At 41.7% G+C, this 13,566-nt stretch overlaps 1 protein-coding gene across 6 annotated transcripts in view; it reads right to left on the reverse strand.

The window, feature by feature from the left end:
* Positions 1-2,787: 2,787 nt before the first annotated feature.
* APP (amyloid beta precursor protein) overlaps positions 2,788-13,566 on the reverse strand; it is a 245,044-nt gene continuing 234,265 nt past the window's right edge. For all 6 annotated transcript variants that reach the window (XM_033127085.1, XM_033127076.1, XM_033127069.1 and 3 more), the window contains 2 exons: positions 13,248-13,394; positions 2,788-4,007 (listed from right to left, as the gene is read on the reverse strand). In XM_033127085.1, the coding sequence (XP_032982976.1) occupies positions 3,906-4,007; positions 13,248-13,394 (249 nt within the window). In that variant the 3' untranslated portion in view covers positions 2,788-3,905. The remainder of the gene's footprint in view (positions 4,008-13,247; positions 13,395-13,566) is intronic.

Here is a 13,566-nt window from a genome sequence, read left to right on the forward strand (position 1 = left end):
AGTTTGTATTACTTGTGTCTCTGAAGAAGAAAATAAAAATAATGGAACAGAATATAAAACTCTAATTCAAGAGACAGTTCCAGAAATAAATGAACCAAATCTACACAATGAAAGGGCTCAAGGCGGTACCTAGGAAAATTGACCATGAATAATCAACTCTGAGAAATAGCTTTGCAAAATTATTAGACTTTAAAGATTAAAAAAAAAAATTCTTAGGTCCTTCAGGCAAAAATTGAAAAAAAATTTACAAAGGAAAGAGAATTTTAGATTGGCCTCAGATTTCTCAAAAATAACATGCAAGGCGAGGGGAGAGCATGGAGCAGCATTTTCAAGAAATTTAAAGAAAAACAAGATGCCCTTCAAGTTTTGAGGTGATAGAAAATCAGTTTTGAATCTGCCAAAAGTCCAGGAATTCTGAATACCTGGGCTCTTGCAGAGGAATTTACTGGAGGGTGAGCTTCATCCCACCAAAAGGTGTCTGGGAATGGAGGACTGACAGAGAACATTTCACTTACTCAACTGTATAGCTAAGACTAACATAGGGTGGGTTCGTGGGTTGAAGAAAAATATGTAAACATTCGTGTAAAGTAGAACAAATGCAACTGAAAAAATGGGAGAGAGAAAAGGGAGACAGTAGAGTAAGAGCATTGATTGTTTTATATGTGTTACCGTGTTTCTCCGAATATAAGACCAGGTCTTACATTAAGTTGTGCTCCAAAAGACGCATTAGGGCTTATGTTCAGGGGCTGTCATCCTGAAAAATCATACTACGGCTTATTTTCCGGTTAGGTCTTATTTTCGGGGAAACATAGTAGGTAGGAGTCAAAGAATATCATTTAGAAAAGACAGGAAAAAGTTAAGAAAGAAAAAAGATTGAGCACTACAAAAAGCATTAGTACAAAAGTAACCACTAGAATAAAAATACAAAGCTTCCTATCACACACATATGCACACGCGTGCATACCAAGAGCCCTCCCCTGACAGACACAGTAAATATAAAAATGCTCAGTAATTACAACATGAGATATGACAGAATGGAGAGCAAACACAGCAGTCATATCATAAAACTGAACGGGCCTAACTTGCCTGTTGAAAGATTTTCAAATTGGCTCATATAGCAAAAACCAAACTGTGTGCTATATATAAGATACACACTTAAAACGCAAAGCCGAAAATAAAGGAGTAGAGAAATATTAACCAGGCAAATGAAAACAGTAATACAGCAGGGGGTTGCAATCCTGATAGCAAAGTCGACTTCAAGGGTCCTTGACCACATGAAAGACTATCCAATCTCTAGACCATCTGGAGAATCCTTTCCATGTACCTCAGTTTGAGCACCAAGGCTGTAAGCCATTCTCTTTTCTTTTCATATCCGACATATATGTGCTTAACATTTTTTTTTCATTTGCTCTAATCAGAGCTAAAGCTTGCAGTTACTGGGACTGAACGCTGGCTTGGGATAATTATACTTTTGAGAAAGCTGGATTTCATTTCATTAGTGTCACTGGAAATGTACTGCTCTATCAGGGCTAATTTTTACCCCATTAGCTATCTCTCTTTGGGTCAGGCAAAATCGAACTGTAGCTCATACATATAAATTGTCACATGTTACACATCTTCATAGAACAGTCATGTCTAATTTGTTCTCATGAAGATAGGACACGCTCAGACGAGTTTTCACTGAGCCTGTTCATCTTGCATAGTGACATGATGAAATGATTTTGATCAATTTTCTGTGCTGTGTTTTAGTTTAAAAGGTTGCAATCCAAAGTGAAAATGTGCTGGCTGATTGTCACGGTCACCTGGTACCAAGCACAGCACTGCAAAAACATGAGTCGATGTGTTCTTAGACCTTTGAAATAACAGTTGTATAGGCTTCAAGTAAAAATCATGTACATATGACATTGTTTTAAAATATAGAGCAATGGTTCTTAAATAAGGGTGAGTTTGCCCCGAGGGACATTTGGCAATATCTGGAGACATTTTCCATTATCATCACTGGGAAGTGTCACTCGCATCTAGTGGGTGGAGACCAGGAATGTTGCTCAACATCCTGTAATGCTCAGGAGAGCCCCCTACTCCCCAGAAATTATTCCCTGCAAAATGTCAATAATGCAGGGTTCAGAAATCCTGCTTTATAGAAAACTACCAGCGGGTCTTAATATTTTTATTTCCCTGAAAGTTTTCTCTTCATACCTTGTTCGGGACTGTCATGGTCTGTCTGAATATGTGCCCCCCAAATTCCCATGTTGAAATCTTAATGCTCAATGTGATGGCATTAGGAGGTGGGGCCTTTGGGGGGGGGTGAAATCCTCGTGGATGGGATTGGTGCCTGATAAAAGAGGTTCCAGAGAGGTCCATTACTCCTGCTACAATGTGAGGGTATAAGAAGTCTGAAACCTGGAAGAGCCTTACCCAACCCTACTGATACCCTGATCTGACTTCCAGTCTCCACAACTGAAAAATAAATTTCTGTCGTCTATAAGGCATCCAGTCAGGAGGATTTTGTTATAGTAGCAGCCTGAACGGACTAAGACACAAACTTGAGGACCAAGAAGGTAAGTCAGCAAAGTACGTTGGACCCAATAAGACAGAATTAAGTCTACGAAGTATTTCATTAGCACCGGGAGATGCAGGTTGGCCCCAATTTCCTTCTCAAACTTGCAGCTAAGACACAATAAATATGGATGCCCACCATTAGATTACATTAGATTTCTCCCTAGTTCTTAGATGACTAAATAACCAAAAGGTTGTCACTATAAAATCATTCACACCAGAACAATGGCGCTCCTCCAAGAATGTATTTATTTACATGAAAACACCATTTTATACAAATTGAAATCTTAAAGAAGGGTTTGTTCAGGCATGCCTGCCCCATTCCCTGGTTTTGCCCCCTTCCCCTTTCCACTTTTGGTGTCACGAATAAAACGTTTTAGACTATTTAAAGCAAAATGAATCTGCCTCTTTTCCCCCACCTAAAATTACTCTGAATATTTAATGTCCACTGTCATTCTTGAAAGAAAACTCTTGCCCAGGATTATTTTATTTAATTTATTTACGTAATACAGTGTAGAAAGCTATCATGGTCATAAGCAATGACTGTACAATCATCCTGCAGAAAATTTTGGGGGGGAATTCTTGGTAATTTGAGACCAGCAGAGCACTCCCTCCCCCACCCCCCACCAAGAAAAGTGCTTACAATGAACAGGGATTCATTTCTTTATCAAAGATCCAAAGATCCATGGACCAAAAAAAAATTTCAATTCTGAGTGCCTGATGTGTGCACATAAAACAGGCACAAAGGAATAAACGTATATCCTCATAATTCCTATATCACAAATATAGCAGAAGCAGCAATCTGTACAGTAAAATGCAATCATGGAAAAAAAATTCTCTGAATCATTTGGAATACTTAAAAATGTTTAACTTTAAAATGCATAGTGATCAGAAAAAGAATACTTAGGCAAGAGAAGCAGCTACACTCCCACGTTCATCACATGAAGCATCCCCCATCGAGTCTTAAAGCATATTTCAAGTAGGACTTAATTGGGTCACCAACCACAAGAATAATATACAACGGGCTAAAGGGCTACGTGATAAATAATCAGGAGAGAAATCTAATCATGCACTAGTTTGATACAGCTAAATTCTTTACAGTACACAAAACCCATTAATAATGTAGTGTAGAGACCAAAATGTAAAGAGAGAGAATACATTACTGATTTGTGTATTAATTCAAGTTCAGGCATCTACTTGTGTTACAGCACAGCTGTCAAAAGGCGATAATGAGTAAATAATAAAACGAAAGGGCTTGTTTTTTCCCCACATTATTCTATAAATGAACACCGATGGGTAGTGAAGCAATGGTTTTGCTGTCCAACTTCAGAGGCTGCTGCGGAGGTGGTCTAGTTCTGCATCTGCTCAAAGAACTTGTAAGTTGGGTTTTCGTAGCCGTTCTGCTGCATCTTTGAGAGGTGGCGCTCTTCTGGGGTCACAGCAGCGTCAACCTGAAAAGCAAGCACCGGGAAAACTGAGTTAAAAAAAGAAAGAAAAGCAACCCAATCTCTAAAGAGTGCGCATGGAAAAGCTGTAAGAAGATATGGTGCACGGTACTCTTCTTTTGCCAAGATTGCAGAACACCCACTATTTTCCTTTCTTTCTTCTGCACTTGGACATCTGGAGCTGAACCCCTGTGCCCACCAATTACGCAGATGCTCCAAATAGCCACCAGGTGGCGCTTAAAAACCTTGCCGTGCTGGCTGGGCTTGCAAAGTGCTCATTGGTTGCTTCCCTAACTCAATAGTAGTAGTAACTGGATACGTCTAGTGCGGAAAATATTTTTTTTTCTTCCTTGTTGGCTCAATAAAAAAAAAAAAAAAAAAACCACGATGGAAGAAGACTGCTTTACTTGAAAGTGTGGTGGTAAACTAGGGAAAAAATCCAAAAGTATCATGAAGAAAAATTCAGCAAATTATATTGGGAGATACTCAAATCCAAATCTGGACTGTGTATCTTCCCATGTTTAGTTTAATTTGTCCCTGCTTCACTAATTTTAGTATGTTGATGACAGCTGAGACTCTTTTAATTAAAATGACGGTACATGTGTATCAAAGGTTCATTATTTGGCACAGAAAAAAGGCAAAATATAGGAAGGACATGCAGTTCTCGATTACAGATGATTTTTTTTTTTTAAATGAGCACTAACATACTATGTAAGTATATCTGGCTAAAGGTTTAAAAATAGATCCTCACTGTTGATGTGGTGCTTTATGTCTAAAGCCAGGACAGCAGTTGTAAACTTCTTGTGCCCATTTCCCTCCGCCCCAGCCCAACCCAACCCTCCCACCCCGCCACTGTCAGGACAGCGCGGTGTGGGTCCATTTACTCTCTGCACACTGGGCAAGGTGTGTTTATCTCTATACTGTGGGGAGTGGCCCTTCAGGTTCCTAGTACATTTGTTGTACGGCTCACAGTGCACAGAAGACAGGAAGTACTTAATTCTGCTGAATGAATTAAAGCTTAGTTTTATTCTTTAAAAATTTCTCTTCTGCAAAACCATTAGGAGATGAAGAGAACACACATTTAATCAGAACGAAGTAACGTATTTTCCAAAGAACAGTTAGGATGTAGTGTGCAAAAGATGGTTTTTCCTTCGAAGGGATACTTTCTATTCTGCACATGATGAAACTGAGGTCCCCACACAATTTCCAGGGGAAGAATGCAGGCTTGTTCCCCACTGCTGAGCGCTGCCAAGCGACCTTCAGCTCCTTATGCAGTCCCCCCTCACCGACAGCCAATCTAGCATGGTTCTGACCCACACGGCTATTCCACTGCAACCCAAGGCTCAAGAGCGGATGTGCCGGCGCTAAGACACCAGGGGCAGGAATGGAGCTGGATGTGGCACCACGACTAGACCACACTGTCTAATGAATAATTCAGACTCAAGGATTGGTGCAGTCACTATGGAAAACAGTATGAAGGTTTCACAATAAACTAAAAGTAGAACCACCATGTGACCCAGCAACTCCACTTCTGGGTATATATCCAAAGAAATGAAACCACGATATCAAAAAGATATCTGCACTCCCATGGTCACTGCAGCATTATTCACCAAAGCCTAGGCATGAAAACCTAGGTATCTATTGATGGATGAATGGATAAGGAAAATATGGCATACCCATGTGCACGCACACACCCACGACATTGTTCAGCCATGAAAAAGAAAAAGGAAGTCCTGTCATTTGAAACAACATGGGTGAGCCTTGAGGGCATTATGCTTAGTGAAATTAGACAGAAAAGGACAAAACTATATGATACTATTTATATGTGGAATCCAAAATAACTCCCAAACTCATAGATGCAGTTTGGTGGTTGCCAGAAACAGGAGGTGGGGGTGGGTGAAGGTGGTCAAAAGATACAAACTTCTGGTTACACGATCATTAAGTCCTGGCGATGTAACGTACAGCATGGCGACTATTGTTAACAACACTGTATTGTGTATTTGAAAGTGGCTAAGAGAGCAGGTCCTAAAAGTGAGGTGATGGGTATTGACAGAACTTATTGTGGTAATCATTTCAAAATATATACATATATCAAACCATCACGTTATACATCTAAAACGAATAACTAATACAATGTTATATGTCTATTAGATCTCAAAACTGCAAGAGAAAAAATGACTTGTCAATTATCATCTGGTTCCTCATGGTCACTGAGTATGACCCCAAAGCTTAGGCCGATGGGTTCTTTTCTGTCTGAGCATGGTCTGGAATTACCGTCTTGGCTAATCCCAAGGCAGCTGGGATAGGAAAGTGTACAGCTCCCTCGTGCTGTCTATTGTGTCCTGATTCTTAAGTTCCCGTCCACGGAACATTCTGTCATCTTGTTAGAGTTGCCTGCATTTTCCTGCAGCAAGTCCCCAATTCTTCCAATGACAGGTCTGGGCACTTCCCCGTAGAACAAAGACACCAACAATCTCCTGTCAAGAGTCAGTACTCAGAGGACACTGTTCAAAAGGACACTCAGCATCACTGCCCTTATGGGAATAATCAGAGGTTTTCCCCATCCTTTCCTCTGTTCTGCTCTGTTGTCAACAAATGAGGTCACCTAGCTTTAACGGGCCATTGTGTAATTAGCCACGGACTTATGAGTTAAACACCATCATTAAAGGTTAGCACCAGCAGAGAGATTTCACTTACTCTCCAAGTCGCTTGCCAGGGCACAGCCTGTCTGCTGCAGTATGCTATTGAAACTTGGGCCTCTCTGCTCTGTGCCACCTCTTAACTGAGATTTCAAAGAACAGAGGTTAAAAAAAAAAAAAAAAATCTCACAGCACAAAGCTGCTGTTTGAGTGTAGGAAAAAAAACCATAATGCTACTTGATTGCTGACATATTATAGTTCTATCTCCTCCAGGAGCCACATCAACCCTCACACTGGCTGTCAACAGCCATCTGCATTCATCAAGGGCTGAGGAACACCTGGCAATTTAATAGTTTATCTCCTCTTCAAAGTCCAAAGCCAAACGCGTCTGAGAACCGGGCCAGAAATGCGAGGCTCAGAGGCTGGCGTGCAATCCAGGCATCTAACGTTCCCGCCTTTTCATGGCCTCTTTCCTACTTGTAATCCTCTACCTTTGGCCACTGGGAGGGCAGCCAGTGTTCCGCCATTCCGGCCGTGGGTGGCTTGGCCCTCAGACCTCAGAGGGCTAGGAAGCTACAGGAGAAAGGATTCTCTTTACAAAAATGGCACCCAAGGTGTTTGGATTGTAGCTTTTTATCCCCAAACCCTTGCAAGTGGGCAGTGAAACACTGAATACTCATGTCCACGGCTAGACTGAGCACTAAAGGTAGAGGGAGCATCGGGGAAGGGGGAGCCCTCCTTGGCAGCAGGGCTCAGCGACCTGTCACTCGCGGCTACGTGGCAGCACTGTGTGGGCCATCACGTGACAGCCAGCCCATCACGACCCTGTGCAGACTGGGCCTCTGCACTGGTACCTCAATATTATTTCCCTTAAAGTAGAGCTGGGGGAAGATGGAGCCTTGTTTGGGGTGCTTGTTTGGAAGGAGTAACAGAACAATGAAGTCAGGATCAGAATCCCCACCTGCACACGGGGCAGGAACAGCTGTCCCCTACTGAGATGAAATCACACAGGCTCCTCTCCTCTGAATATTCCCTCTCCCAATAGCAGACGGCAGCAGTCACTACTCGGAAGTCTTCCACTGGCTCTCGGTGCTGTGTCTTCAGCAGAGTCCCCGGGGTCCCCTGCACTGCACCCTGGTGTCACACTGTTGAGACACTCATTGCTGAGCCCACCCAGCCCAATCTGCCTTGTCCAACGGCTGTGGGTAGAACTTTCGAATACTCTTTGGCTAATGTCCTCCTCCTACTCCTTTCTCCCTGACCTTGACTCTTTGGAGCCATTTGTCCCTTCACTAAATCCATAGGAATTTATAGCTCAACTATCACGCCACAGGGATAAAATTCTATTTGGGTCTCCTCCGTTTCCAGTTTTCCCATGTCGTCTCTAGTGTAGGTACTCTAAGCCAGCGAACACCACATTTTACTTTTATTCTGGATAGTACCCAGCAGGATGAGTGTTGACAGGTGTCCCTTTAATGAGTGGCACCGAGTTAGACCAAACCACAGAATCCCGACCCCGACGATTTTCCACATCAGGTCATCGAGGTGGTAAGGAAAGGAGCATAAGATAAACTAAAACGTACATAATGACGACAGAGTGCAAGAACATCAAAGGAGCCAGTAAGATGGGAAGGAAAATAAAAGCAAAGCAAAGAGCAACCAAGTGTTTCAGCCTCTACTCATCCCTCTTAGTGACCTGGTTTTCTGCTCAGCTGCGTACACGTCCATCTCCTTCATTATAACTCCCTCTCTCTGCAAGCAGTTCAGTTGTTTAATGCCTACATGGAGTACTTCTTCAGGCAGGCTCTGAACTCCTTTGCTCTGCCTTTGTAATCATTTTTGAAGCTTTCCTTTGACCTCCCAATTTCTCTTCCTGTGGTTTGCTTCAAGCTATGTGCAGTGTGAGTCCACTGTCACATGTTCTTATGTTTGCCTCCCATTTCACCTGACCATTCTGTCCAACTGCTCTACAACCCCTATGTCAGTGGCGGGTACCTCCATCCTGGAGGGTCACCTTCTTGTCAGGCCAAAAGGACCCCTAAGGACAGAGTCTTTTTATAATGTCACCAGTGTGAGGGCACATTCTCCAGAAAAAGTTATATCCTGTAACTCCATTAAAAAGCTAAATAAGCAACTCTCTGCTAATATATTGAGATCGTGCGGGAGATGACTGAGGGTGTGGGGAGCCGTCTTGTATTCCAGTCATCAGACCTGTGAAAGAAGTTTTTTCCACCCTATAATCAGGGAATTTGTTCCCTCTGCTCCCTTAAATTTTTAAAATTGAAATGTATTTGACATATAACATTATGTAAATTTAAGGTGTACAACATGCTAATTTGATACACTTACACCCTGTAATGTGATTGTCATTGTAGGGATAATTAGTACCTCTATCAGGTTAGAGAATTATCCTTTCTTTTTCGTGGTTGAAATAATTAAGCTCTAGTCTCTGAGCAAGTTTGATGACTATAATACAGCAGGGTTGTCTCTCATCACTATACTGTGCAGTAGCTCTCTAGGACTTATTTACTCCCTGTTGCAAGTTTGTACTCTTACACAACACCTGTCCTATTCTTCTACTCCCCTCCCCTTATTAAAAGTGAGGTTTCCATTTAGGAGGAGGAGTGGAAAAAGCTACAACGTACATATTTTCAGATATCCAGTGTCAATTGAAAGCAGTGTAGACAAGTCCCACCAGCTACTAACCAGAACCTAGCTAGGGACAGTGGGCTTTGCAGGACCCTATTACAGCAGGAGCAGTGGTGGCTAATTTAGCTGGCGCCGGGCTCTAATTCAGCCACCAGAGGGGGTGGGCACATTGGGGAAACTGTGTAACCAAGGGCGATGGTGTCACTGGTTAAGGGACAAATAAAGCACAGTCCTCTCCTTGGGAAAGTGTGGTTAATGGCTTACAGAACGAATCTCTGGCCTTATGGCTAAGCAAATCATCAAATCAATGTTTATTGCTTATTTTTTTAAAAACCAAAACTAGCAACTGATCATTTCCAGCTGGCAACCATTCTATTAATACAAACCCTAGGCTCGTTTTCATTTCTACGTCTCTGTGATTTTCTTCTATAGGAATCTTTCCCTCTAAGAACGAGACATTTCCTGGAGACCAGTGCCTCATCATGATTTCTTCTTCACGCACGGATGGTGTAAAGTACGATTATATTCTGTCTGGCAGACATAGGCCAGTACAATTGGAAACACGCATTTATACATGTCTGTTCTTAGTGAAGTAGCGTTACTCATTAATGAAGCAGGTTAATCAGAGCTGGAAATAACCTTCTTCCGGGTACTTGAGTGTTGAGAGCCTGCTAACTAGGCAGAGAGTGTTTGTAGGCAGATCACTTCCATTGAGTGTAGACTCTGGTAGGATCGGAGAGAAATGGGACTCTGAACCCCCACAACACTCTGTATCACCTGCGATGGGGAAGACAGCCTAGGTGCCTAGGCTGGGTTGCAGCTCTGTGTGCAAGTTCGAGCACCCCAGCAAGAGTATAACCTTGAGGGCAGGGATGGTGAACAGCACCTTAGATGAAGTTCTGAGATGGACAAAGTGAAGCCTGAGAAACGCAAAACGAGGCAGGACACTTACTCTAGGGATGTTTCTCGTTGCTCTCAAGTAGCTAGCAAAGGGAGTATGAAAAGAAGAGCTGAATACTCTCTTTACAATTTTGCTCCTTCAAGGATGGTTTAAAAATTACTTCCTTTTTTTCAGAATCGGTGTTGAAGTGTCAACATCTTCTCTGATATTCTAAACCCAAAGAGGCTTTTCTTGGTAACCAAAATTAATATTTAACTTAGGTAGCTGTAAAAAAGGCCTAAAAGGCATAATCATAGATAACTAGTTATCTTGGAGACAAGAATGACCATTTTCTTCTCCCTACGGTTTGCTTAGACAGATGATTCAAAGGAAGGAGAGTTAATACCATGTATCAGTGAGTCTCAAAATTGACTGCACATCTGATTCAGTAAGGAAAATTTTCAACACTCAGATTCCCAGTGTCCTACTTGGAACGTCTGGTTCCCTAAGTTTGGGGTAGGACCGGGGACCTGTTCTTTCAGATAAGTACCTGCTAGGTCTCATGTACAACCATGGCAGACAGACCCTGCGAGAGCCTTCCTGTTCTGCCCAATATCACCGAGCTCCGTTACGGGCCAACTGTATCCCCCGAAATTCATATGTTCAAGTCCTAACCACCTGTATTTGGAAACAGGGTCTTTACAGAGGCACTTAAAGTTCAATGAGGTCATTAAGGGTAGACCCAAATCCAATACTGGTGCCAGTCCTTACAAGGGGAGGAGATGAGAACACCGACATCCAGACAGCGAAGACCACGTGAAGGCACAGGGAGGCCACGTCCAGGCCAAGGACAGAGGCCTCAGAAGAAACCAAACCTGCTGACACCTTGATCTCTGACTTCCAGCCTCCAGCACTGTGAGGAAATAAATGTCTGCTGTTTAAGCCAGTCTGTGGCTTTGTTATAGTGGCCCGAACAAACTAATACAGCAGGTCTTCGAATAATGTTGTTTCCTTTAACGTGGTTTCATGATAATGTTGAGATGCTGTAGTAACTTAACTCTTGTTTATATTAACTAGCCAGTTGTTAAAACTGGTTTTGGATACGTTGTTTCGCTTAAAGTCGCCTATCAATGACGGAGGGCTCACTGCACAGTCTCTTTTTGGCTTTTGGCACTAAACCCAGGCACATTTAACTGCTGAAAAGGAAGCTGCCCCTTGATAGATTCTTCAGTCCAAGGCACAAAGAACATACGATTGTATTACAGAAATTAAAAGGGGCTTTTGAATTATTCAAATATGAAAACACTTTTAACTCCAAACATGGAATTAAAATGAAAACTAAAAAAAATTGTTTTGAGTAGAAATGAGATACACGGATACTAATAATAATACATCTTCTGCTGTTTCAAAGGACACAAGCTTAGAAATACAATTACGAAAAGAGCAATCCCCCTCCCTCAAACTTGATGGCATTGTCATTGCTTATTTTAGGGTATCGCACTCTAGTCTGTCAATCACTCAGTTCTTTTACATCTTGCTACCTGTTTCCTGGTTCATTCATTTCACTGCTCTTAGGCACATCCATGCCCATACGGACAGGGAAAACAAGACAGGACCAGTTTCCATCAGCAGCTCCTGGAAACAAGTCGCCTGGAGATTTTAAGTGCTGAACAAAGCGAAGGTTATGGCTTCACCACGAATTTAATATATTTAAACAGCTTCTGCTCCCCTATAAGCAAGAATGGTTGGGAGCGCATTTCCTTGGGGTTAGTGAGAAGTGTAACTTGCTGAGAATATCTGAATTTTTCCTGATGGAAAAAAACAATGGAGAGGATGTGGGGAAATGTGTACTTTGACCTTGGCCCTACTTAGCATGACATTGGGTGAACACTTCTGTCTGGGTCTCTCTTTTCACCTATAAAATGAGAAGATCAATTTGATTGATCACTGAGATCTCTTTCAGCCCTAAAAATCTGATACCTCTCAAGATACATGAAGAAACTGCAGATACCATAAGGTTCCCTCCCCACCAACTGTATACAGAGGGTGACAAAAAAATGCATACACTTTAAGATAGGAAAAAACTGTATTAAAATCGTAATACTCAATATATACCGATAACAAAAGATGAATACAAGTTACGATTGACTTCTGCAATTACAGGAGGTGCTCAAAGTGGTTACCACCAGCGTAATTTTAATACAGTTTTTTTCTTTCTTAAAATGTGTATACATTTTTTTGTGGCATCCTCTGTATTAAATGCATAAAAAGAACTTATTTGTACATTTTATTTTCCAATGTTTTGTCTCATGGGTTTCAGAAGTCATATTTGAACCTGGTCACTTACACTCTTTTGTTGGTGTGACCCACTGTTTCTGTGCTGTACACTCTTGTCAGTCAGACTGGCCTCTGAGGAGAGTCTCAAGGAAGCAAAGCTGTGTAGTAACCATGACCATCACCAGTTGGTCTCTGCCTCTCTACTGCAACTACCCTAACAGCTTGAACAGTTCGAATAACCTTGTATTTTCTGCTCAGCTGTTTGGTAGAATATGATTTTTTTGCAAAACTTGAAAGGTAAGACTCTTTACTGAAAATTATTATTTACTATTACCTGGTTTTAGTTAGAGGTCAGATTATTTAAGACATGCGCACACACATGCACACACACACACAAATCCAGGAATAAATATGTTGAGGATTAATTTTTGAAAAGGCAGCCTTCCACTTCCTTTTTCATTTTTAACTCCGGCTGTGTTTTTTTCTTCTTTTAAATGTTTGAGGGTCATCACAATATTTTAAGCCAGGCATTATCATTAATAGCATTTTGATATTTCAATACAAATCTAAGAATTTGGTGTAGCAGCGTACAACCTCAATGACCTGATTATAGTATTTATAAGTCAGAATGAATAAACAACAAAGAAAAGAGCTGCAACTTGAGTTCCATGCAGGAATACGGATTTTGTGTTTTTCAAAGAAGAGATACTTGGATGGCCCTTTGTTTAACGCCAAGCAAAAATATTCCCTGGTCACCTTTCTTTAACTCCCACTTGCAAACATGCTGCCAAGTTTACCTACCTCCACCACACCATGATGGATGGACGTGTACTGCTTCTTCTTCAGCATCACCAAGGTGATGACAATCACTGTTGCTATGACAACACCGCCCACCATGAGTCCAATGATTGCACCTTTGTTTGAACCCACATCTTCTGCAAAGAACACCTTGAAAACAAATCAAGAAAAGGGATTGTAAGTGTAGGAGTCATTTGCATAAGGTACGTGAAAAGTTTTAGTATAGTCAGGATGTATCTTACGCTGGTCACTCCATTATTTCATGCTTATCTGAAAAAAAAAATCACACATTCTGCTTACTAAGAATGACATCTGTAGTCTA

Source organism: Rhinolophus ferrumequinum, chromosome 2 (genome assembly GCF_004115265.2).
Source record: "Rhinolophus ferrumequinum isolate MPI-CBG mRhiFer1 chromosome 2, mRhiFer1_v1.p, whole genome shotgun sequence".
Classification (NCBI taxonomy): domain Eukaryota; kingdom Metazoa; phylum Chordata; class Mammalia; order Chiroptera; family Rhinolophidae; genus Rhinolophus; species Rhinolophus ferrumequinum.